The sequence below is a fragment of the Choloepus didactylus genome, chromosome 4 (genome assembly GCF_015220235.1).
Source record: "Choloepus didactylus isolate mChoDid1 chromosome 4, mChoDid1.pri, whole genome shotgun sequence".
Classification (NCBI taxonomy): domain Eukaryota; kingdom Metazoa; phylum Chordata; class Mammalia; order Pilosa; family Megalonychidae; genus Choloepus; species Choloepus didactylus.
In genome coordinates, this window is record NC_051310.1 from 34,356,303 (window position 1) to 34,381,097 (window position 24,795).

Consider the following 24,795-nt stretch of genomic DNA (forward strand, 5'->3'; position numbering starts at 1 on the left):
TATACCAATACTATAAGTCAATAATGGAGGGGGAGTGGTTAGGGGTATGGGAGGATTTGAGTTTCCTTCTTTTGTCTCTATTTCTTTTCTAGAGTAATGAAAATGTTCTAAAAATTGAATTAAAAAATTGTGGTGATAGATGCACAACTGCGTGATGGTACCGTGGGCAACTGATTGTATACTTTGGATCCTTGGGTAATTGTATGGTATGTGTACAATATCAATAAAAAAAAAAAATGAGATACCACTACATACCTATTAGAATGAAAAAACAACAACAAAAAACACTGTCAGGAGGATACAGAGCAATAGAGCAACAGAACTCTTCTACTTTGCTGATGCAACTCCAAAATGGCACAGCCACTCTGGCAATTTCTTACAGTGTTAAATGTACACATACCACATGAACTTGCAATCCCACTCTTAGATATTTCCCCAAGAGAAATGAAAGCATATGTTCACACAAATCTGCACTCAAATGTTTACAGCAGCTTTGTTCATAATCAACAAAAGCTGGAAACAACCCAATTATTGTCCTTCATCCAGTGCGTAGATAAACAAATTGTGGTAATCCACAGGATGGAATGCTGCTCAGCAATAAAAAGGAACAAACTATTGACATAGGCAACAACTTGGATGAACCTCAAAGGTATTATGTGAAAAGAAGCCACACCCAAAAAGCTACCCACTGTGTGATCCCATAATGTCATTCTTGAAAAGGCAGGGTTATAGGAAGGGAGGACCAATGAGTGTTACTGGGAAATAGGCAAAGGAGCAGGGGGAGGGAATGACAAAAAAGGGGCAGAAGCATGAGGAAATTTCTTGGGGTGAAGGGACTATTCTGAATCTTCATTGTGGTGGTGAATGCCCAACTCTAGGTGCTTGTCAAAGTAAAAATTTTTACTATATGCAAATTAAACAGTTTTTAAAATAAAATAATAATAATAGTAAAGAAAGAAAGAGTTCACGAAACAGAACATTCTAAGTGCTTGAATTCTTCTTGCATGATTTAGAAGTCTTTGGATTGAGAAAAAAGGGATACAGCAGAAGTCTCAAAGTACATTGCAATTAAATAATGGATTAATGTTCTCAAGCATATATTTGAAGAGTAGTCAAGGAAAATGCAGGTTAGAATTTATTATCATTGACTGAGTACAGACTGAGATGGAATCCCTGTATACCTACAGGAATATTTCACAAGCTGTTGAAATATTTAACATACCACTAACATGAAGTAGGAATGCACAGAGTCTAGTGTGGGCTATTTTAAAGATTAAGAACCTATTTTTAAAAGATGCAACTGATCCACTTCAAGCATCCAGTCACACATTTAGAAAACCAAATCTACATTTCTAGGCATTAAGGAAGAAAATAAGATTTAAATAATTTTCTGCCAATGGTGCTCAGACATGAAATAAAACAGGCTTGCTATAGTGACTCAAAACACACAATCATCTGAGAGTATGGGGAAACCATCTGACTATAGCGACAGCATGGGCCAGGTATTTACAGACAGTGACTGGGGACAAGACGGAAGAATTGAAAGATCAAGAAAAACCCTTCATTTCATGAAAATGAGAAGAAAAGTATATGAGATAAGTGAAAACAAAACTAGTTAATATGGGTGAGTAACTGGGGCCTAAGTCCTGAAAATAAAATAAAATGTAACCACTAACCATATTTTAAAAATGTATTGGATTTGCATTTCATTAGATAGATGATGAAACTAGCCTCCCCCTCCATTAAGTCATTTCTCCCTCCATGGTTGAATATCACTTGCTGCTAGAATAAGACAGTTTCATCATCAACTTTATTTCTATTTTCCTTTTCACAGATGAAAACATTAAGAAACCTTGCTCACATAAATAACAGTTTTTAACACTTACATAGTGCTTACTATGTGGCAGGCACCATTCTAAGCACTTTACATTTTGATATATTAAATCCCTATGAATATATGCAATTAGCATCCTTTTTCTACCAATAAGGAAACTGTTGCCCAGAAAGGCTAATCAACTTGCCCAAGCTCATTCAGCAGAATTGGGATGTAAGCCCAGATAGCTGGCTGCAGAGCTTGCGCTTAAAGCAGCAAGGCAATACTGCCTCTCTACACTGCCATCAATAGATGGGACTGGAAGGGTTTTTCTACAGCAATAACACTCAATTCTTTGAACTCCTTCCTAATTATGTCAAAAATCATAAAATGGCCTGTCCTTAAAAATTATATTTAATGATCTATCAACTGATAATTTGATTATATCCTCCTTCAGTTCGGTTAAAAGACAAGAAATGAAAACCACTATCATACAAAAAGGATTTGTTATGCTATGACTGGAATTCAATTAGCACCAATTTTTATTGTACCTTTGTTTGGAACCTTAGAAAATTTTTACATCCAAGGACAATGCACCATATAAAGATTCTAGGTGGGTTGTTCCTTTATAAAGGGGGAAAAGAGTAATTGTGAAAGGGGAGGTAAGAACACACCCACAGGAGGCTCTCTCAAGCAGCTCAACTTTAGGAAAGAGAACCTATGGGATTTGAGATCCAGAAACCAACTCCTTCAAAACCATCCATGTCTACAAAGTCCTTAGAAGTCTTCATACATCCCTAGGGATATGAATACCTCAGTTTGATTTGCAGGCTGCTGCCCTATATCACAGACTGTTTTTTAAGGACATTAATTAGGTCTGCTGGTCACATGTCCCAATGTCAGGTACCTTTAAATCCTTTAAATGGAGCAGAGCAGCTACAGGAATATTACCTGGGAAAGTGATTAACCTTTTGTGCTTCAGAAAGGGTACGAAGTAAGAAGGGCTTCAGGTGGGATCCTGTCCACATTAGGTTATAGTCAGTGCTGCTTGGGTGAACCTGAAGGTAGATAAGAAGAAGGTAAAAAACATCAGAAGTGACCCCTCACCAGAAAAAGTGATAGCAGAAAAGGCCATTGTGATTTTTCAGCCACAGGCCACTTACAAGTGAAGCCCAGAGAGTATATGAGCCCAGTGAGACCAAAGCAGAGTATCACAGAAAGCAGGGATAATCGAATTTACAAAACAGGAGAACTGGAAAAATCCCAGTTATAAAAAGTAAAATAAAGCTTCTACAGTAATCTACGCTGTCTTTTAAGATTGTCTTAAAATTTCTAAATGTTTCTTAAAATATCAAAGTATGAGATGAGGCCCAATCTCTAAACTCCCTTTTCAGGCTGTCCTCATGTCCTTGTAGATGCTGGGTATAAAGTACTAATCAGAGTTAAAGCCTTAAGGTAGCAAACCAACTTAAAATTCATTTGTCCACTGACTCAACAATTATGTACTCTGTGCAATATGATGTGATAGGCCCTGTGTTAAGCCTTGGAGATAAAACAGTGACAAGATAAACACTGGGACCAGAACTTCCTCAAAATGTTAACTTTAGACTTCAACCCAGTATAGGGACACAGCAGTCAACCAGACTTTTAGCAACTGTCTCAAAACATCTATAATGAAAAGCTGTCCAACATTTTCACCTGCCCCTTTTGATGACAACATCCAATTCTCCTTTGAAGAACAACTTGCTCCTGGTTTTGAAGGACCTGCCAGTCATGCACTCCTCCCCTCCCCCAACGGGCAAATCCATGACCCAAGCTAGGCCAGATATTCTCTCCAGAATATGATTCTTGAGTAGAGGCACAATGACAATGAATGAGTTGAATCACTTCTGTGGCAGTGCCTTGAGGAGACGGTCCTGAAGACTCCTGTTCCTAGATCCGCTGGATTGCCCTGGCTTGTCAAGGGCCTTTTCAGCTTTCTGTCTGATTCTGGCAGCTGCGTCCTTCCTACCAATCCCTTTTGGCTTAATCTAAATCCATTTCTCTTGCTAAATTGGGTATCAGACAATTCCTGATGGGCAACTCTGCCTCCAGCCTAAGCCTAAGAACACTGCAAGAAAACCTAATTTTTTTGTTTTTTTTTTTAGCCAAAAAAGAATTGTGGTCATGTTTTCCATATGTTGCTAGGAGAAAATGGTAAAGCCACTCAGAAATTCAGTCCAAATTCTCATCATCAATAAGCAGTGGTCTTGTGTACTTTCTAGAATTGGCCCTTTTAATTGGTAAAGTCAGCCAGGTGGCTAGGATTTCAGCTTTTGAACAGATCAGGTGAAGAATAAAAATGTGCTTACTTCATGAAATCCATGGGCTGTCAGAATGCTGCGTACTAGGCGACTGTCTGTTCGCACAATCTTATAAGATAAATGATAACGTTCTAGAAAAAAAAACAACATGGAGTCAAGTTCAATAACCAGAAAGTTAACTGTAGAGAAAGAAATAAACTGTAAGATGGTGGCTCACTGAATTATACTTAATAACATCAAAGTGCTACCCTTATGGTACTTACCAAACATAGGGTAAGGATTATTTTGGAACAAGAGTTCTTAAACTGAGACTCTTTGGGGATCAATAAACACAGATGGGGAAAAAGTTGCACCTTTGTTTTCACTAGCTTCTAGTTAAAATTTAACATCACCTTCAGTTATGAATCTAGGAAACAAAGTAGCACTAACAGTATCTGTGACTCTGCCATCAATAGATATCAGATATTTTTAAATTATAGTTATTACACTCAACTATTATATATCTCAAAATATTACTGACAGTATTTAAAAATTATTGTAGTTAACAGATCCACCACTAGATCTTGACATTTAATGCATTCATAAAAAGCACATATGCAAAATGTTTTTTTTGTATTTTGATAACTACAATTCAATACAATTAGTTTCCTTTGTAATAACATGTATTTTTTTCTAAACACTTAAAAACATTTTCTGAGAAGAGGCCCACAGACTTCATTGCAACAAAAAGGTTAAGAACCCCTGCTCTAGACAGCCCTCTGTGTACAGTAATGCTGGATTCCAGTGTATCTTAGACCAAGGCTTATAAACTGATGGCCTAAAGGCCAAATCCAGCCTACAAGCATGGTTTGTTCATTCTTCATGATGCTTTAAAAATAAAATTGAATCAGTTGCTAACCTTTTAAAATTGGAGGAATTCATATAAAAATCTAGATTTCTGGCTTCTCTTCAAAAGCCTGGCAACCCAAGGCTCTCTCTCCCATGGCAAAAGTCAACTGGAGAACTAAAACTGCTGCTTTCCAGACAGGCCCTCACTGTCCAGCTCATCACAGTCCCCACCCGGCCGGCTTCACTCATTTACACTGCCTGCCAAGGCCCTGTAAGCAAGCATTTGAGCTTGTGGCCTATTTCTGAGAGGAAAGTCTGTAATCAAATGAGATTTCTGTATATACCTAAAGATTAACATTTACTCCTGGTCTGTGAAAATTCAAATCTTTTCCCATCTGTCACTACAAACTGAAAAAGTTAGCTAAAAAGTCGACAGAACAATTTGTTAAAGAACTGCATCCTGAAAAATTTCTGAGTGAATATAGTACAGAAATTTATGAAAATCCCCTAGAATAATATTCAGCTTCTGCCGTCGAAGACAAACTCTTAATGAATTTATGTGAAGATATTCATAAATCCCTGCTGCTACTCGCCAAGCCCTGGCAGGAATGCCTTGCAAAGCAAGACGCAGGAGGATTTGGAACGAAAGGCCAGACGGTCCGTACTTCTCATTCTTGTGGTGAAATTTTATAGCCCAATTACAGGGTTTTCCCAATGATCAATCACTATTGTGTTGTCTTTGGAATACTGTTGTAAGAAAAACAGTGCAGAGTCACATGTGTTTACTTCAGGGCAGAGTATAATGTAAGAAGTAATACAGTGCACTGCTTAGGGAATGGCTGATTCCAAGCTGGGGAGGAATAGCACAAGATGTCAAAATAGAAGGAAGTGTTCAAAAACTGATTGAGGACATGTCACAAGGAGCTTGCAGGGGCTCCCAATGGCCAAATTTGAGACAAGTGAACAAACAAAAAATGAGGAACGACAGAGATAGATAATACACTTATAAAAAGAAAAGAATTCATGAATTCACAACATTAAGGAAGTGAGAAGTTATTGCCGGTGTAACAAATTACCACATACTTATTAGCTAAAACAACACAAATTTATTGTCTTACAGTTCTGCAAGTAGGAGACCTAACACGAGGCTCACCAAACTAAAATCAAGGTGTCAGCAAGGGCTGCATGCCTTTCTGTAGGCACTGGTTAGGATCTGTTTCCTTCCCTTTTCCAGCTTCTAAAAGCCACTCCCATTACTAGGCTTGTGGTCCCCTTTCTCCATCTTCAAAGCCACCAATGGTGGGTCTAGTCCTTCTCAGACTGCATCACTCTGACCTCTCTGCTTCCTTCTTCTACTTTAAAGGACCCTTGTAATCATATTGGACCCACTTTGATAATCCAGATAATCTCCTTACCCTAAAAATCAGCTGATAAACAACCTTGATTCCATCTGCAACCTTACTTCCCCCTTACTATGTAAAGCAACATATTCACATGTTCTGGGGATTAGGATGTGGACTTCTTTGGGGGACCATTACTCTGCCTACCAGAGTCTGCCCTCTGCCCCCCAAAGATTCATGTACATTCCATGTGCAAGATACATTAATCCTGTTACAATATCCCCAAGAGTCTCAATCTATCACACCATCAACTCAAAGTCCAAAATCTCATCTAAATCTGATCAGTTCAAAAGTCCCAAATAGCATCATCTGAACCAGGTATGAGTGAGACTCTGGGTATGAGCCATTCTGAGGCAAAATACCAGTTACTGACATTCAGGTTCAAAAGGGGAAAATATGGAAGGAAAAAGGGACCATAGGTCACATGTAATTTCAAAATCCAGCTGGGTTAACTCCATTAGGTTTCAAGGCCTGAGAAGAATTCTCTGTGATTTTCAGGGCTTGTGGCTCTACCCTTGGAGTCATCCTTCATTTTTCATGAAAGGTGGTGCAGGTTTGCAGCTGAGTAGTTTTATCAGCTTGTTTATTATTGGTAGAATTTGGGGGGTACAATAGTCTTCTTTCATTTCTTCCTCTTTCTGTCCCTTTCAGTCTAAGTTGGTAGTGTTTTTGTTAGTATAACATTCTCAAGAACCACATGGGGCACCTGAATATGTCGTCAGGATTCACTCCATCAGACAAAGACTCCTCCACAGATCTTTCCCGGATAATCCCATCTCTATTTTTGTTTCTGCTGAGACGGCTGAGGGGATCACACACTTAATCTGTTCCAAAACAGTTATAAAGGACAAAATTGGAACAAGTGGGGAAATCTGCATAGGGATTATATGTTCAATAACAGTATTTTATCAATGACAAATTTCTCGAGATCACGGTACTATGGTTATACAGAGAATGCCTTTGTCCTTAGGAGATATATGCTGAATTAAGTATTTCGGAGTGAAGTATTTGAACAAATTCTCAAATGGCTCAAAAAGAGAAAGAAGCAAATATGTCAAAATGTCACTAACTGCTGAATCCAGGGGAAGAAAATACATGGGCTCGCTGTACTATTCTTTCAAGTTGTCTGAAGGTTGAAAACTTTTCTAAATAAAATGTTTGGAACAATTAAAGAAAATCAGGTCTTTTCATTATGATAACTGCAATTACAAACACCTCCATTGTTGCACCTGCAAAAGCCCAAGCATCATCTGCTATGCTGCTGCTGCCAGAGACCAGGGCTGCGCCCGATTCTAAGCCTGTGCAGCAGAGCTTGCCTCTCCAAGCCAGGCCATGGGGAAGGTCATCAACAAGGGGTGTGGAAAACAGAGAGAATGATTACATGGGGAATGAGGAAGGGGGGGAATAATAAGAGAAAGAGTATGTCTCTACAGCTGGACTGCCAAAGCTCAAATCTTGGCTATCCCACTTCATGACAGTAATCTTTTTTTTTTTTTTAATTAAATTCAGTTTTATTGAAATACATTCACACACCATACAATCATTCATGGTATACAATCCACTGTCCACAGTATGATAACATAGTTATGCATTCATCACCACAATCTATCTCTGGACATTTTCCTTACATCAGAAAGAACCAGAACAAGAATAAAAAAGTGAAAAAAGAACACCCAAATCATCCCCTCATCCCACCCCATTTGTCCTTTAGTTTTTATCCCCATTTTTCTATTCATCCATACACTAGATAAAGGGGGTGTGATCCACAAGGTCTTCACAATCACACTGTCACCCCTTGTAATCTACATTATTATATAATTGTCTTCAGGAGTCCAGACTGCTGGGTTGGAGTTTGGTAGTTTCAGGTATTTACTTCTAGCTATTCCAGTACATTAAAACCTAAGAGGTGTTATCTATATAGTGCATAAGAATGTCCACCAGAGTGACCTCTCGACTCCATTTGAAATCTCTCAGCCACTGAAACTATTTCATCTCATTTTGCATCCCCCTTTTGGTCAAGAAGATACTCTCAGTCCCACGATGCCGGGTCCACATTCATCCCCAGGAGTCATATTCTGCATTGCCAGGGAGATTTACAACCCTGGGAGTCGGGTCCCACGTAGAGGGGAGGGCAGTGAGTCCACCTGATGACGGTAATCTTGAATAAGCTATTTAATTTCTCTATGATCAGTTTCTTCGCTTGTAAACTGGGGTTGATAAGAACAGTACTTACCTCAAAGGGTAACTATAAGTGTTAAATGAGTCAATACATGTAAGCTTTTAGGACAGTTCTTGAGGCATAATAAAAATTGTTTTTATATAGTAAAAAAATAAACACATAGTAAAATGGCTTTTAATACATACTACACACATAGCAAATTATACATTTTCTATAATAATATATAATTAAAAAGCTATTAATGCTTTCTCCTATTCCACCTAAACTAAAAATAAAATTTAATTATCACGGAGCTCAGTGGCAGAATTGACTCTTATGGTATATAAGTAGTAAGCAATGACCAATTTCTTTTAGTCCATACCACCTAACTAGCACCCAACTCAGATATATGGAACATGTCCCCAAAAGGGGAATGCAAAAAAGGGAGCATGGGATGATATACAACAACTGTCACCTGTGGGGATTTTAACTTACATCCATGTTCTATATTCAATATCCCTGTGTCCAGTATATTTTACGCCAGAGGTTATGTACTGGTGACCTAAAGGCAAATCCAGCCTGCAGACGTGGTTTGTTCATCTGTCATGGTGCTTTACAAATAAAATTGAATTAGTTGCTAACCTTTTAAAATTGGAGGAATTCATACAAAAATCAACCCTAGGCAACCCTAGGCTTGTTCTCCCATGGCAAGAGTCGTCTGGAGAACTGCAGCTGCAAACTGAACCTACATAACTGCCCAAGAAAATCCACTTTATCCCATGTTTTCTTCCATAAAAAAAAATAAGTAGCAGGGCATGGTCCATCTTGACTACTATCGAACTGCCCCTAAATAAGTATCACATCAATTCTACTGTGAGACCATAGAACTTCCTCTCCTCCAACCATTCACATGTGCCCCAGGAGGCAACCTGAAGTGCAAGGACCCCTGGAAAGTTGTATATCATCCCATGCTCCCTTTTCTGCATTCCCCTTTTGGGGACATGTAACAGAGCAAATGAAAACAAGGGACTGGTAACCTGTCAGCACGTAATCACCTAGGGAATAGTGAAGAGCACTAAGAGGCTCAAACACAAATAGCATGGGAAGCTAGAATAAAGATAAAATTGAAGTTTTTTTACTTTCAGAAAATTAAGTCTATATCTGCACTACTTAACACGGTAGCCCGCTAGCCACATGTGACTACTGAGCACTTAAAGTGGGAACTAGTGTGACTGAGAAACTGAATTTTTAATTTTACGTCACTTGTTAGTTTAAATTAAAAACTGATTTAATTCAATTATGAAACTTGTTTGAAACAACTTGAGTATATGAATCTACTTTTTCAACTATAAAAATCTATGCAATCTAAATACTGATCGACTTTGTTCAATGAAGCTTTAGTGCCAAAATGAGATGCCCTCTTAGGTGTAAAATATACACCAAATAGAAAATATTTTATTAATGATTTTTCATATTAAGCAAATGTGGAAATGGTAATATTTTGGATAGATTGGTTTAAATAAAATATGTTTTAAAAATTAATTTCACCTGTTTCTTTCTACTTTAAATAAAGCTATTGGAAAACTTAAAATTACATATGTGCCTTACATTATATTTCTATTGGACGGTGCTAGTCTACAGAAATACAAACTTATGAAACCAATACATTCATAGGCAAGTTACAAAAAGATGCTTCATTCTAGGAAAAGATGACTTTAAATTGAAAATACTTTTGTTACCTCTAAAATATAACCCAATTTACATAAGTTTAAGGTATATACAACTTTGAAAAAAACATGGTAATAGTGAGGAAGTCCTGGAATATTTTGTAAGTAAAGCATAAGAATTCATATTGTACCAAAAATGTTAATAGTGAATTTAACAAAAAATTTGATAGAAAAAAAAAAAACCCAACACTGGCATCTAACACTATGAGATCAACAGAAGATAACTAAAGCATATACTCCTTAAAGACATTTAAAGGATTATGATCTGAGCAGATCTATGCCAGCTGTTTGAGAGAGGGGGAAAAATTACAGATTGGGAGCATTTAACAATTCAGAAAACTGATTAAGCAACTACTCAAATTGTTCTTTTCTTAAAGGAAGGTCAAGAAAAGTATTAAACCTCAAGGAGTAAGGAATGATAACAGAAAATTCAAATGGAGAGTTTAAGAAAAAAAATGTTTAGTGGTTTTTTTCTTACATCACAGGAACATGTAGGGATAGAAAACAATGATTTATAGGTTCTAGAAAATAAGGATTGCTTGAATAATGTGACATTATTTTCAAACAAGTATTCTTAAAAAAGTAGGGTCCACCTATTGCCATGCGATAAATTCATTCATGTAAAGAGCATACCAAAAGAAGTATGCTATGGGGGAGGGGGAAGGGGGGGTGATTTACTTCTATTGTTTTTACCCACCTTTGACATTATTAATATTAAAAGGGAGTTTCTCAGCAAATGGCAGCAAATCTTCAGTTACTCGGGCTTCAGAGAACTGTCATGTCTCTAAGTGGTAACTTAGCAACTTGCTGAGATTAGAATGCACCCACCCTTGGGAAGGAAAAGGATTCAAATTCCAGAAGCAGGTGTTCACTGTCTGCTGAACTGGCTTATTATGGGGCAATAGCAGACCTTAAAGCCATCCCAAAGCTGAGCAGATCCTATGCAAAAAGAACAGTAAGCAGCAAAGTTCTGATTGTCTACTATGTGCCAGGCATTAAATGATTTCATTTAATCCTCACTATGTCTGCAAGGTAGATATTATCTCTGTCTTATTGATAAGGAAACTGGTTAAGAAAGTTGAGGTGACTTGCCTAAGTACTAACAGCTTGTAAATGCCAAAGCTGGAATTTAGCCAATGACTGAGAACCCACTGTTGTTCTAACACTCCCATTTAACCCCAGGATTCAGAGCACTGTTTAAAATCAAAGAACAGAAATAAATGAAATAGAGAACAGAAAAACAACAGAGAGAATTAACAAAACCAAAAGTTGATTCTTTGAAAACATCAACAAAATTGACAAACCTTGAGCAAATCTCAGAAAAAAAGAGAAAAGACTCAAATTACTAAAATCAGAAATGAGTGGGGATATCACTATCAACCTTGCAGACATGAAAAGAATTTTAAGAGAATACTATGAACAATTGTTCACTAACAAATTAGAAAAATGAAATGGAAAATTCCTAGAAGCCCACAAACTGGCAAATTAACTCAAGAAGAAACAGAAAATCAGAATAGACCTGTAACAAGCACAGAGATTTGAATCAGTAATCCAAACCCTCCCAACAAAGAAACCCCAAAACAGATGGCTTCCCTGGTGAATTCTACCAAACACTTAAAGAAGAATTAATACCAATCCTTCTCAAACCCCTCTAAAAAATTGAAGAAGAGACACTTCCAGCATTACCTTGATACCAAAGCCAGACAAAGACATCACAATAAAACCTAGGCCAATATTCCTCATGAATATGAATATACAAAAATCCCTGATGAAATACTAGCAACCCAAATCCAGTAGCATATTAAAAGGATTATACACATACAAAGTGGGATTTATCCCAAGAATGCCAGGGTGGTTCAATACAAGGGTGAGTTAAAAATTAATCAAGTAATACACTATATTAATAAAATAAAGGAAAAAATACCACAAGAACATCTCAATTGACACACACAGAGAAAAACATTTGACAAAATCTAAAACCTTCTCTTGATAAAAATGCCCAACAAACTAGGAATAGAAGGGAACTTCTTAATATATAAAGTGCATTTAAAAAAAACCACAGCTAATACCATAATGGTGAAAAACTAAAAAGCTTTTCCCCTGAAGATCAGGAACAAAACAAGTATGCCTACTTTCACTACTTCTATTCAAACTTGTACTGCAGTTCTAGCCAGAACAAACAGGCAAGAAAAAAGAAATAAAAGGAAACCAAATTGGAAAAAAAAGGTAAGACTATCTTTATTCCCAGACAATGTGATCCTATAAATAGAAAATCCTAAAGAGTCCACAAAATATAAGAATATATTAGAGCTAATAACCAAACTCAGTGAAGTTGCAGGACACAAGACCAACACACAAAATCAGCTGTAATTCTACAAAATAGCAATGAAAAATCTGAAAGGGAAATTAAGAAAACAATACCATTCACAATAGCAATAAAAAGAATAAAAATACTTAGGAATAAATTTAACCAAGGAGATGCAAGACTTAAGTGAAAACTACAAGACATTACTGAAAGAAATTAAAGAAGACCTACACAAATGGGAAGACATACTGTGTTCACAGATTGGAAGACTTAATATTGCGAAAATAGCAATACTACCCAGAGTGATCTACAGATATAAGGCAATTACTATCAAAATCACCATATGTTTTTGCAGAAATGGAAAAGCCAATCCTCAAATTCATATGGCCATTGCAAGGGCCTCAAATACAAAACAATCTTGAAAAAGAACAGAATTGGAGAACTCACACTTTACAATTTCAAATCTTACTATAAAGCTACAATTAACTGAGATGGCTTGGAGGTTTTACAGACCCCAGAAAAGATCATGTTCTTAAAGCTAATCCATTCCTGTGGGTATAGACCTATTGTGGGTGGGACCTTTTGATTAGTTTATTTCAGTTGAGGCATGCTGCAGGAGGGTCTGAATCCTCTTACTGGAGCCCTTTGTAAAAGCATGAAATACAAAGAAAAGAGATACTGAGACAGAAGGACACACACAGAACCTGAGAGAGAAAGCCACAGAAAACAGGAAACCACTGAAGCCAGAAGGTGTAAGCAACGAAACCCAGAAGAGAAGGGAGAGACCAGCAGATACCCTATGTGCCTTTCCATCCAACAGAGGAGTCCAGGTATCATCTGATGATGCCATGATTTGGACCTTTTCACAGCCTCAGAACTGTAAGCTTGTAATAAATCCCCACTGTAAAAGCCAACCCATTTCTGGTATATTGCATTTCATCAGCTTTAGCAAACTAAAACAGTAATCAAAACAGTGTGGTACTGGTGTGGAACTGGTATAAAGATAAACATATAGACCAATGGAATGGATTTGAGAATCCAGGAAAAAAACCAAACATCTGTGGTAAATTGATTTTCCACAAGAGTGCCAAGACCACTCAATGCAGAAAGAAAAGTCTTTTCAACAAATGCTGCTGGGACAAGTGGATACCCACAAGCTAAAGAATGAAGTTGGACTCTTAACTCACACCACATTTAAAAATTAAATCAAAATGGACACAAAGAATTAAATGTTAAGAGCTAAAGGTATAAAACTCTTACAAGAGAACATAGGGGTAAATCTTCATGTCTTGAATTTGGCAATGGTTACTTTGATAAGACACCAAAAGTATAAGCGATACAAGAAAAATAGATAACTGAACTTCTAAATTAAAAATTTTTATGTCAAAGGGCACTATCAAGAGAGTGAAAAGACAACTTGCAGAATGGTAGAAAATATTTGCGTATCATATATCTGATAAGGGTCTAGCATCCAAAATATATAAAGAAAGTTTACAACACAACAACAACAAAAAACAGAACTCAATCTTAAAATGGCAAAGAACTTTAATAGGTATTTCTCTACAGAAGATACACAAATGATCAACAAGCGCATGAAAAGATGCTCAATATCTTTAGTCATTAGAGAAATGTAAATCAAATCACAATGAGATACCTCTTAATACCACTAGATACAGCTAAATTTGAAAGAAAGAAAGAAAGAAAGAAAGAAAGAAGGAAGGAAGGAAGAAAGAAAGAAAACGGGTGGAGAAAAGGAACCCTTGAACATAGTTCGTAAGAATATAAAATGGGGCAGCCACTGTGGAAAACAGTTTGATGGTTCCTCAATAAATTAAACATAGAGTTATCAGTAATTCCATTCCTAGGTATATACCCAAAACAACTGAAAACAGGTGTTCAAACAAAAATTTGTACACCAATATTCATAGCAGCACTTATCACAATAGCAAAAAGGGGAATAACCCAAATGTCCATCAACAGATGAAGGATAAACAAAATACTGTATATCCGTACAATGGAATATTATTCAGCCATAAAAAGGAATGTATCCCCTTTCCCTTGACCATCCCCCCTTACCCCCATCCCCACCCGTTCCTCCTCCTAGGAACCCAAGCCCCTCTGTCCCCTCACTTTCACACATTCCCATATCCTGAACCATGTCTACATCCCTGCTCCCACCCCGAATCCCAGCTCCAACTCCATCACAAACCCCACCACCCCCTCCTCCCTGGCACTCCCAGGGAACCAGGACATTGAGGCACACTGGAAGCTCTTCTGGCTCCTCCTGCTCAGGTCTCCCAGTCACCCAACCACGAGTATTGAGTATATTTTCAGAATTTTTAGAAAGGATTTAATTCATGTAATTCACAAATAAAAGAAGACCAATGTTTCCCATTCAATGCATTCAATTTGGTTGATATCCTGCCTGACAATTTTTATCCTGGTCCTGATTTTTATGGAATTCCTTGGAAGCCTATCATTTTTGCTGCCTATTTGGGAATTGCCTCATTTGCCATTTTCAGCTGAAGCTCTGTCCCTGCCATAAAGCCTCAGATATATCAAGTCAGTTTACAGCAAACTTTGTTGAAGACAAAGAATTGCATGTAGGAAAACACCAAACTTCTAAAGAAAATATCCAACTGGGAACAGAAAATCAATGAATTAAAGAAATGTAAACAAGAAACAAAGAGGCACAATAATATTCTATCTAATGAAGTAAACAAACCCTTGATAGGAGGAATGAAATGCTGAGTGACATCCTGGAGCTTATACAAGCTACCCTGAACAATGAGAAACCTAGAATGTAAACTATTAGAATTTGATATTTGAAGAAGAAAAAATCATAGCAAACTCGAAATGCTTTATTTTGATGAGTGTCTCAGAAATATCCAAGGTCAAAACTGCCCTTCATGCAGCTGGTCAGAAATGAGAGAGTATAGAAGAGCAATGCTCGGCTAAAGACCGAGGAGGATCGGATGCAGCAGGAAATTGAAAAATGCACTCTGACCTCCAAGAACAAATCAGTCTTAGAAAACACAGGAAGATTTGGAAGGAGCTCTGAGAAAGATAATAACCTTGTTGCTCTGTCTGAATGCATTTTCCCATTGAAATGGGTCTCCTATAATGTGTCTCAGGACAAACAAACAGATATGGATAGAAACTGGCAGGTGACCTGCCAACAGGAAGATGAAAATCAAGTGACACAGATGATGGATGTCTCCTGGGCAAAAACTGCCATATCAGCAGTTGAGGATGATCTGAAACAATTAAAATTTCAGCTGAGAGCCTCAAAGTCCACTAAATGTAAGCTGAAAGAATATAAAAAGAAATTGGAAGATGATTGCTTTTTTTAAGGTCTGCGAAAGCTGCAAAACAAGTAGAATGCAAAACACTAAGGCTGAAAGTAGAGATTCCTGACAAAATCCATGAGTATGGAAGGATGGCCACAGAAGAAAAGCTAGAACTGACAATGCATGGATAGCAGGAAAGTCAGATGTGGCTGTCAGCTGCACAGGAAAAAGCCAATATGGCTGTAGAGGAAGTCAAGAACTATAAGCAAGGGACTGAAGAAATGGAACAAAATCTGCAGCAGGCAGAGCATTCATTTAGACAGTCGATCTTCATGATTGCTCTTCATGAAAAGAAAGCTAATGACAACTGGCTCAGAGCTTATGCTTTAGAGAGAGCAATGGTTGAGCAGACCAGGGAAGCTGCCTACTTGAAACACAGAGTGGAAATAATCCAAAATAAGAAGCTACCAGAGGATGCAGCATTAAGACACCAATGCCAGGAAGATCAGACACAGAGAACCCTCCACCAAGAGATCCAAGATCTAGTGCAGCAGCGTGAGGCAGAGCACCTCAGAGGCTCATTCCCTGCTGAAGAGAGGAGGAGGGCAAGGTTAACATGGGTGCAAGAGGGCCCCCTCCTTTCCCAGGATCACCCTTCATGCACCACACCATGGGAGACCTTTTCATCATCAATGCTGAGATATGGGCCACCTCCTCCACCCTCTGGGCCCCTTGGACCTCACCTATTGCCCCCACCTCCTCCATTTGGACAATCATTTTGACATCTGAAGAGGGCCCTTAACAGTGGTCAGCAGGTTGTGGCTATCATAATTTCAGAAAAGGTGTCAGATCTACATTACATCTTAAGGTTTTCCCTGTCCAATCCTACATCCTCCCTCTTTAATCTTTCCTAGATGTTACCCTAATAAACATCAAGTTGAAAAAAAAAAAAATGAATGAACTATTGATACATACCATAATATGGACAAACCTTGTAAACCTTATGCTGAGAGAAGGAAGCCAGACACAAAAGGTCACATACTGTATAATTCCATTTATATGAATCCCCAGAACAGGCAAATTCAGAGACAGAAAGCAGAGAAGTAGTTGCCAGGGATTGCAGAGAAGGGGATGGGGGCAAGAGCTTGATGGATGTGGTAGATCGAATTACGTACCTCAAAAAAGACATGTTGTTAATCTTAATCCACTTTCCTGTGGGTGTGACCTCATTATAAATAGGACCTTTTGAAGATGTTATTTTAGTTAAAGTGTGCCCCAACTGAATCAGGTGTTAATCTGTATTACTGGAGGTCTTATAAAAAGCAAGGAGTCAGAGAAACACAGGAGATCAAGGACATCATCATGTGACAGGAGACAAAGATGAAAGCCAAGGAACCCCAAGGATTGCAGCAAGCCAGACCAAAATGCTACAGACTTTGGAGAGAAAGCATGGTCTTGTCAATGCCTTGACTTTGAACTTGTAGCCTCCAAAACCATGAGAAAATAAATGCTTGTTTAAGCCAACCCACTGTGTGGTATTTGTCACAGCAGACTGGCAAACTAAGACACTAGGTACAGGGTTACCTTCTGGGGTGATGAAAATGTTCTGGAACTAGATAGTGGCGATGACTGCACAACATTGTAAATGTACTAAATGCCAATGAATTGTATACTTTAAAGTGGTTAAAATGGTAAATTTTATGTTATATTCTACCACAATAAAAAAAATAATAAATTAACCCATGTATACACATAATTCTAAGGAAAAAATCAAAGAGGAAAAACATATGGGGCAAGCAATTTAAATTATAAACCATTCTTTTGAGTACAACAGGTCAACAGATTTTTCTCGTTGCCACAGCCCTTTTCCTATCTACAAGTAATATCAGTTTCTGCAAGAAAAGGTTGTCAGGGCCGTGCTCAACCCAGCCCTCTGTGGGGGAGGTCATACCCACCTCCAATTACTCGAATATTGTTGTCCTTTGTCAGAATAGCCTCAGCATGGAACACCAAAACCGGAATTCTCCTGCAGCCTCCAGTCCACATAATACACGGATGATCCCTACAACCATAGCACAAGGCTTCATTAATTAACAGCTCAAAATCTGAATTGACTATTAGAGCAGCACTCTGTGGTTTGCTGCTTAGCACCGCTCTCCTGCCTATGGAATGAGAACCCCAAATGTCCTGTGGCAAACCATTCATTTCCTGTTCTTAGCCCTACTCCAGGGTCAGGCCTTGACTGGCTTTAGCAATCAGGTCATTCCATTACCCAGTCATAGTGATTAGTTCAGGGATGGGAACAAAACCCAACTGGAGCTAATGAGTATAAGGAGACTGCTTTTGAGGCCTCTGCAAAAGCAATGCTTCCTTTCTTCTCTGTAGCAGCTACAGGAGGTGGCTTCTTTTCCCCTGGATGATGCAACGTTAAACTGAAGGTCTGGAACTGCAGTGGCCATTTTGTGACCTTGAAGGTAGAGGCTAAAGCTGTTGGTAGATGAAGTCAGTGGGAGTCTGACTGAAAGATGAAGAGAAATGAGATCCTGGTGGCAAACTCTTGAGTTGCAGAATCAAGCCCTGTCTAAATATTAGAATTAATAAATTCCCTTTATTATTTAGGACAATTCGAGTTATGTTTTGGTCCCTTGCACACATAAAGAATCCTAACTGACATAGTCACAATAATTTAAATACCCCCTTCACACCCTGCAGTTGCTTTTCAAGCCAATTTGATGACCCATCCTAAGATTCTGGGCTAGGAACCCAAAATTAATACAAGTACCACAATTAAAATCATATATCTTAAAGAAAGTCTACACTAATAAAAATGGAACAGTGTACATTTTTAATATAAAACCATAGAGCAGAAAGGGGCCTCTGACTTTATTCTCTTACCCTGTTCTCATGAAATCCATTTGTCAATCTTAAGACAAAGATGAATATTTACTCACAGATGAGGAAAATCTTCAACATCCTCAGAGAAGGAATTAGGAAGGGAAAGAAAATTAAGTGAGCCCAGCCCCTACTATGTGCCAGGAATTAAACTAAGAGCTTTCACATGTTATCTTACATAATTCTTTTGACACCATAAGTAGAAGAATCGGAATCTCAGAGAGGTTAAATAACTTGCCCAAAGTCAAACAGCTAGTTAGGTAAGGGAACTGGGATTTGAATCTAAGTGCTTGTGCTCTTTCTACACTTCACCTCCGTAATCACATTTCAGTGATGTTCTGTATACTGAACATCTTGAATTCAACCCTTTGGGAACTTAAATTAACCAATTCCTTAAATGGAGTTAAGACCCACTTAGCCAAGACTCACATTGCTCTTAAAAACTCATGTGACCACACCCATTAACAAAGGCCATACCATAAATCTTGGGGCTAAGGTGGACCCTCCAACCCAAGTTACAAAAGATCTACACTTTGAATACACTGGCTGCCTGGTTACCATCTCAGAAGTAAGGCAGCCTTTAGACTTGGGATGAGCTACCAACAGCCTTCTAGTGATGAAAGCAATGTGGCCACCACTCCTTATTCATTTCCTGCCTTCTAGAAATGGAATATGGATGCTTACTGTTCTTGTATCTTGACTTGAGTGACAGTGCCCATATGTGAGAAACAGTATTTATAGAGTGTACATTTTTAGCAAGAAGTTTTAGTGGTTTGCTTGCTTTTTTATCTTAAACACCTGTAAAATAGGTGCATTGGGCAAGATGATTCCTAGAATCTCTTCTAGCTGTAATTCTTCCACCATATTTCTAAATCAAAGGAAAGAGAAAAGTAGGCAGTCTAAACTACAAAGGGACACAAATTTTGGAAACCATCCAGTTCCTTGTCATTCTAACACTAGCTACAAACTGGCAACACTGTACCACAGCCCTTAAAACAATGGATTACTGCCACAAATTTAAAATGCCTGACAAGAGTCAGGAACCCAGTACACAGATACAGGACTGAAAACAGTCAAGGCACTAACTATATTATCTATGGGAAGTCAAATCTCTGACAGAAAAATCTATTCACTTACAACTATGGGGAAGGTAAGAAAGGAAGTTGACAAATGATTCAGTAAGGCCAATTAAAAAACACTTGAAGCAGATGTTAAACTGTCATTATAAATATGCTCCCACACCATGGTGCTAAAGGGAAAAGATTCAAAATGATTGGGAAACTTGAAAATTGGGACTTTAAATTTTCATTCACACCAGAAGCTGGTATATATTAAGAAACCTACTTTTTTAGGCAGAATAAGGATATGAATGATTACTGAAGTAGACCAGTTTTATAGTACATTTTATTGAAAGCCCAGGAACATTTCAGATTTTAAGAAGCAATTTCATGAGGAACGTAAAATGATTGACTCCTGGGAACTGGCCCACATAATTCAAAGAAGAGGTAAAGCATCTTTTAGATTCCTGTTTCTTTGCCTTAATCAATTCCACTTCCCCTACCAGAAGCGTCTTCCCCACTTCTATTTATTTAACGTACAAGTCAAGGCCCAGCTCGTCTCACCACCTCACTAGAGCCTTCCCCAGTTCCTCCCACCCACAGATTCACTCACTGTATAACCATTTGTGGATGAGCCTCTTCACTGACATAAAGCTAGTTTTTATGATAGAAATTAAAGTTACTATTTTTTCAGTGACTAAAGAAAGCTTATATCAAATTCTTATATGAGTTCCCACCTCTATATATAAATGTATATTTGGGATCCCCCAAACAAAACAGACAAAAATGGTCCCTTTACCTTTACTATTTGAAATAATGCCATGCAAAACAAGGACTGCCTGGACAATTTCTAGACCTAGTCCAAGACTGTGAAGCACTGATACCTTAATACAGCCTAGATTCTGAGTAGAACTAATAGAAGTTCAAAGATATACCTCTTCAGATCAAATCACCATCCTCAGAAGACCTAAGGCCTTCTAACCTCTAAGGTTCTGAGAGACAAGACATGAGCTATTATATTATAACAAGATTAACAGTCAGAAATCAATAGTAGGCGTCTTAAAGGAAGATGAGCAAAAGGTCCATGAATTTGGGGGTTGGGGGGCATATTACACCTTTACTTTCACTAACTTCTACAAGAAATTTAACATTTCTCAATTATGAATGCAGGCAACAGACCACAGTAGTATTAGCATTACATGTTCCTTTGCCTCTATCTGAAATGACACATTTTATAGCATGTTCATAGTTGTCACAGATATCTCAAAACATCATTTACGTTTATCACTACCTCTAAGGTATGTAGTTCTTAGACTGGCCACTAGATCACATGTGATCACAATCTTTATGTCTAGATGCTTGTGTGATAAGGCTGGACAACTATGAGGCAACTGTCCCCTGATAATCATTCAGCCTTCAACTAGAGACATCTCACACTGGTGCCTCAGGTATCTATGTGCTTCCCAGTATTCCTCACCTATAATTGTTAATGAAAAACTCACTCCACAGTTTAATGCTCTTATTCAAACTAAGCAAAAATAGCTTGATGCTGTTGTCTTTCAAAAATGAAACTGACTTTCCCATATTTTAAATGATCTTGTTATTTAATGTATTAATTTTCAAAAGCCCATATTACTGTATCACAAATGTGTTTTTTAATATTTTGATAATTGAATTCCAATGTAATTATTATTCCTTCTAATGATATATATTTTCTATTAAACACTTAAACATTATTCTGATAAGGGATCCATGGCATAAAAAGGTTTAGAACTCCTGATCTCAGGTGATCTAAAGCATAAAGCCATTATAATTCATCCAGTTAGTTAATCACTTAACAATCAGTTAACTAAAAAAGTCAGTTACTGAGTACCTACTCTAACATTATGTTGAACTATTTGAAAGTGCCAATATTTGACTGCTCCTGATCCATCAAAATGGCAATTTCATACGGTTCAACCTAATGCTTGTCTGGCTCAACCTCTAAGTGCACTAATAAGAGAGATGCTCATGGAGTAAAAGAATGATCTTGAAAATGGAAAGACTCATGCTTGCAGCAGCAGTTTAAAATTTTGTGAAACAGATAAGAGGCAGCATACAGAAAGAAAAAAGTACCAAGAAGGCAAAATGACCAGAGGGAATTATCCACTTAATTATCCTGAACAAGAATGACCCAAATACAGTGTCGAATCTCTATTATTTTCTACTGAGAGGCCCTTCCCATTAATTTTTTACTAATTAAAAAATACTTCATGTTTTTCAAATTATACTAAATAAGTGATCTCCTATATTATAATAAAAAGCCCACCTTAAATTCAATAATGCCTTACATTTATTTGGCACTTGATAATTTACAAAGTAATTTCACACACATTATTCCATTTGATCCTAACTAACTCCTGCAAAATAGCCTGGGAATTATTCTCCCCATTTTTCAGGTTACACAGCACACACATACCCAAAAGGATGCACAGAGAATCTTAAAAACCAATCTTAACTTTACTAGAGACTTTCTATTTCTCCTCTGTGTCAAGTAATAACGTTAAGGGAAGCAAACAGCAAAGTGCTTCAAAATCTAGGCAAAGTAGGTCTGAATTTCAGTCTACTGCTTACTCTCCATGCACCCCTAAGCAGTTTTTTGATATCTGCAAATTTAGTAAAGTGGGAATAATAACATCTTCAGAGTAAATGAGACACAGTGTCCAATGCCCTTACAATCTATAGCAGCTGCTCTTATCACTGACCCTCATTTTTTCATGAGGCTCCAGCAATCAAGAAACTTAACTCTTAAGTAAAAGACCTTGGGAAAGCAATGAGGTTTAGAAGACACAGCACACACAGACTACAGGATTCCAAAGTCCTGCCCCAAGTTACCCTGACCCCTCTATATCACCATGCATTCAAGCACTGTAAAGGCTTTTGAGAAAATTAACATAAAATAACCAATAACAGTTTGGAGACCAACTTTTCTTCAGTATCTAAAACTTCCAAAATCTACTTTGGGAGCTCTGATCATGAGTTCACCATCAATTACCTGCATTTTACAATATCCAGAGCTGACATTCACTCATGAGCCCAGAAACAGAGCCTTATCTCATTTCTGATGGCTGATCTTGAATTAGATCAGTCAGAAACTAAAACCAGAGTCTGTCAATAAAATAGGAAGAATACTGAGTAAAAGAATATTTGAGAAAAAGAGAACAATTTCCCATCTACTTAAAGACAAACAGAGTCAAAAGTAGGCTTATTACTTACTCTTGGCTTACCACCTCCTCATCCTCTGAGGATGATGCTGTTTCCTCCAGGTCCCGGGCCATCACGACTGGCATTTCCTTTAGGGTTTGTCATGCAGTCAGTAGAAGGGGGCCTCAGAGACCTTTCCTTGCAGATTCACAGGATCAAACAATTTGGGTGGCACAGATTCCTGAAAGAAAGTCAATTGACCTCCAACAAAATGCAGTTGTCTATTTATTGATTATGATTGATTAATGATTATTGCTATCTTACAATTAATGAAAATAAATATATATATACCTATACAGTACCAAACCTCTAGAAGTTTACCTTCTGTCACAGTGCCTCAAGATGTTTTCAAACATACTGTCTGTACTCTATGTATTTGAAGAGCCACTATTAAGCTTGAGTTTCTCATTCTTTTTTTATATACTAAATCTAATATGCACCAACAAAACAAACTCACTTAACTTTTAAGTTTGATTGCCTAAAACATAAGCTACCTGCTTCAAAAACCTGACCTGAATTAAAAGTAAAAATAAAAACTCTAAGTTTAAGACCCTTGCAACTATTTCTTTAGACTCTATGAAAAGCACGCCGGCAAAATGCCCATATGTCCCCAGTAAACAAATTCAACAACTGAACCAAAAGATCAATATATTCTCCTGAATCAAGGGTCATATAAACAGCTGGGGAAAATAACACTGCACTTCCTAACACTCTTCAAAATTATTCTCCTTTACCAAAAATCACGAACTTTGGTCTGAGTCTCAGATAGACATTAAAATTGGTATATTCCAACATTTCATTTTTAACCTAAAATATTTTTCCATAAGCAAAGAGTCCTCCATGTTCGTAGTGTTTGTAGAGATGGAGAAGAGAACAGAAATTACAAAGAAAATGAAAACGTTTAAATGACCATAATCCCATTACTCAGGGATAACCGCTTGATGTCTATCTTTCCAAACATTTTTCCTATGCGTTCATAAATTAGATAAGATTGTACAAAGGACAAAAAACAACGACTCCTATGATGATCCCTACAGATCTTCAGTGGAAGGAGCTAACAACCTCAAAAGGCGCTCTGCAGAGATACACCACGAGATTCCCTGATCTTGCCTAAAATGTTGGTAAGTCCCTAAAGTTAAAACAAACGAAACCTCAAAGCAAGGAAAGGATGTCATCCTTTCCTCCGCTGCCTGCACGGCGGAAAGAGAGGCCGACCTGAAGAAGATTAAGGACACCCTCCCAAAGACCGTCCTCGCCCTAAAGGGATCAGCCCCTCAGCCCCACCCTCGGCTCACCCCAATCCCAGGAAGATCTGCGTGTACTTCCCTACGGGAGAGAAGGGGCAACTCCGCGGCAGCGCTTCAGCCTGGCGCCAGGAAGCCAGCAGATGCTCCCGGGCTCTATGAGGGAAGTGCAGTGGACAATGCCAGCCCAGACGCGGGAAGGTGAGCGCGCCGGCGCAAGCGTTTACCTTTCTCATCTTCCCATGGCTCGGGGCGGGCAGGCAGGGACCGCGCTCTGCGCCTACCTCCCTCTTCCCTCCCCTGCCGGGCTCACCGCCGCCGCCGCCGGCTGCTTCCCCCGTTACTACAACAACCAACAAGCAACCGCCCGCTCGGAGCCACTGCGCAGGCGCCCACCACTCGGCGCCGGAAACACTCGGCTTTGGTCGCGGATGGATGTCGTCACCGTCGGGCAGCGTGGGGTAGAGCGCTGTCCCCAAGGCGCAGGAGAGAGTTTGGCTCTTTTTTTCTTTTTCTCTCCGCCCATAAAGGGTT

At 38.3% G+C, this 24,795-nt stretch overlaps 1 protein-coding gene across 13 annotated transcripts in view; it reads right to left on the minus strand.

Annotated features, from left to right (window-relative positions):
* TTLL5 (tubulin tyrosine ligase like 5) overlaps window positions 1-24,735 on the minus strand; it is a 362,097-nt gene extending 337,362 nt beyond the window's left edge. For 5 of the 13 annotated variants that reach the window (XM_037832244.1, XM_037832253.1, XM_037832249.1 and 2 more), the window contains exons 1-5: window positions 24,489-24,735; window positions 23,030-23,198; window positions 17,780-17,886; window positions 4,165-4,247; window positions 2,765-2,871 (exon numbers count right to left, since the gene is read on the minus strand). In XM_037832244.1, coding sequence (XP_037688172.1) covers window positions 2,765-2,871; window positions 4,165-4,247; window positions 17,780-17,886; window positions 23,030-23,103 — 371 coding nt within the window. In that variant the 5' untranslated portion in view covers window positions 23,104-23,198; window positions 24,489-24,735. Of the gene's footprint in view, window positions 1-2,764; window positions 2,872-4,164; window positions 4,248-17,779; window positions 17,887-23,029; window positions 23,199-24,312; window positions 24,466-24,488 lie in introns of those variants that run through there. The other 8 variants (XM_037832245.1, XM_037832242.1, XM_037832243.1 and 5 more) reach the window with 3 other exon arrangements.
* Between the last annotated feature and the right edge of the window lie 60 nt (window positions 24,736-24,795).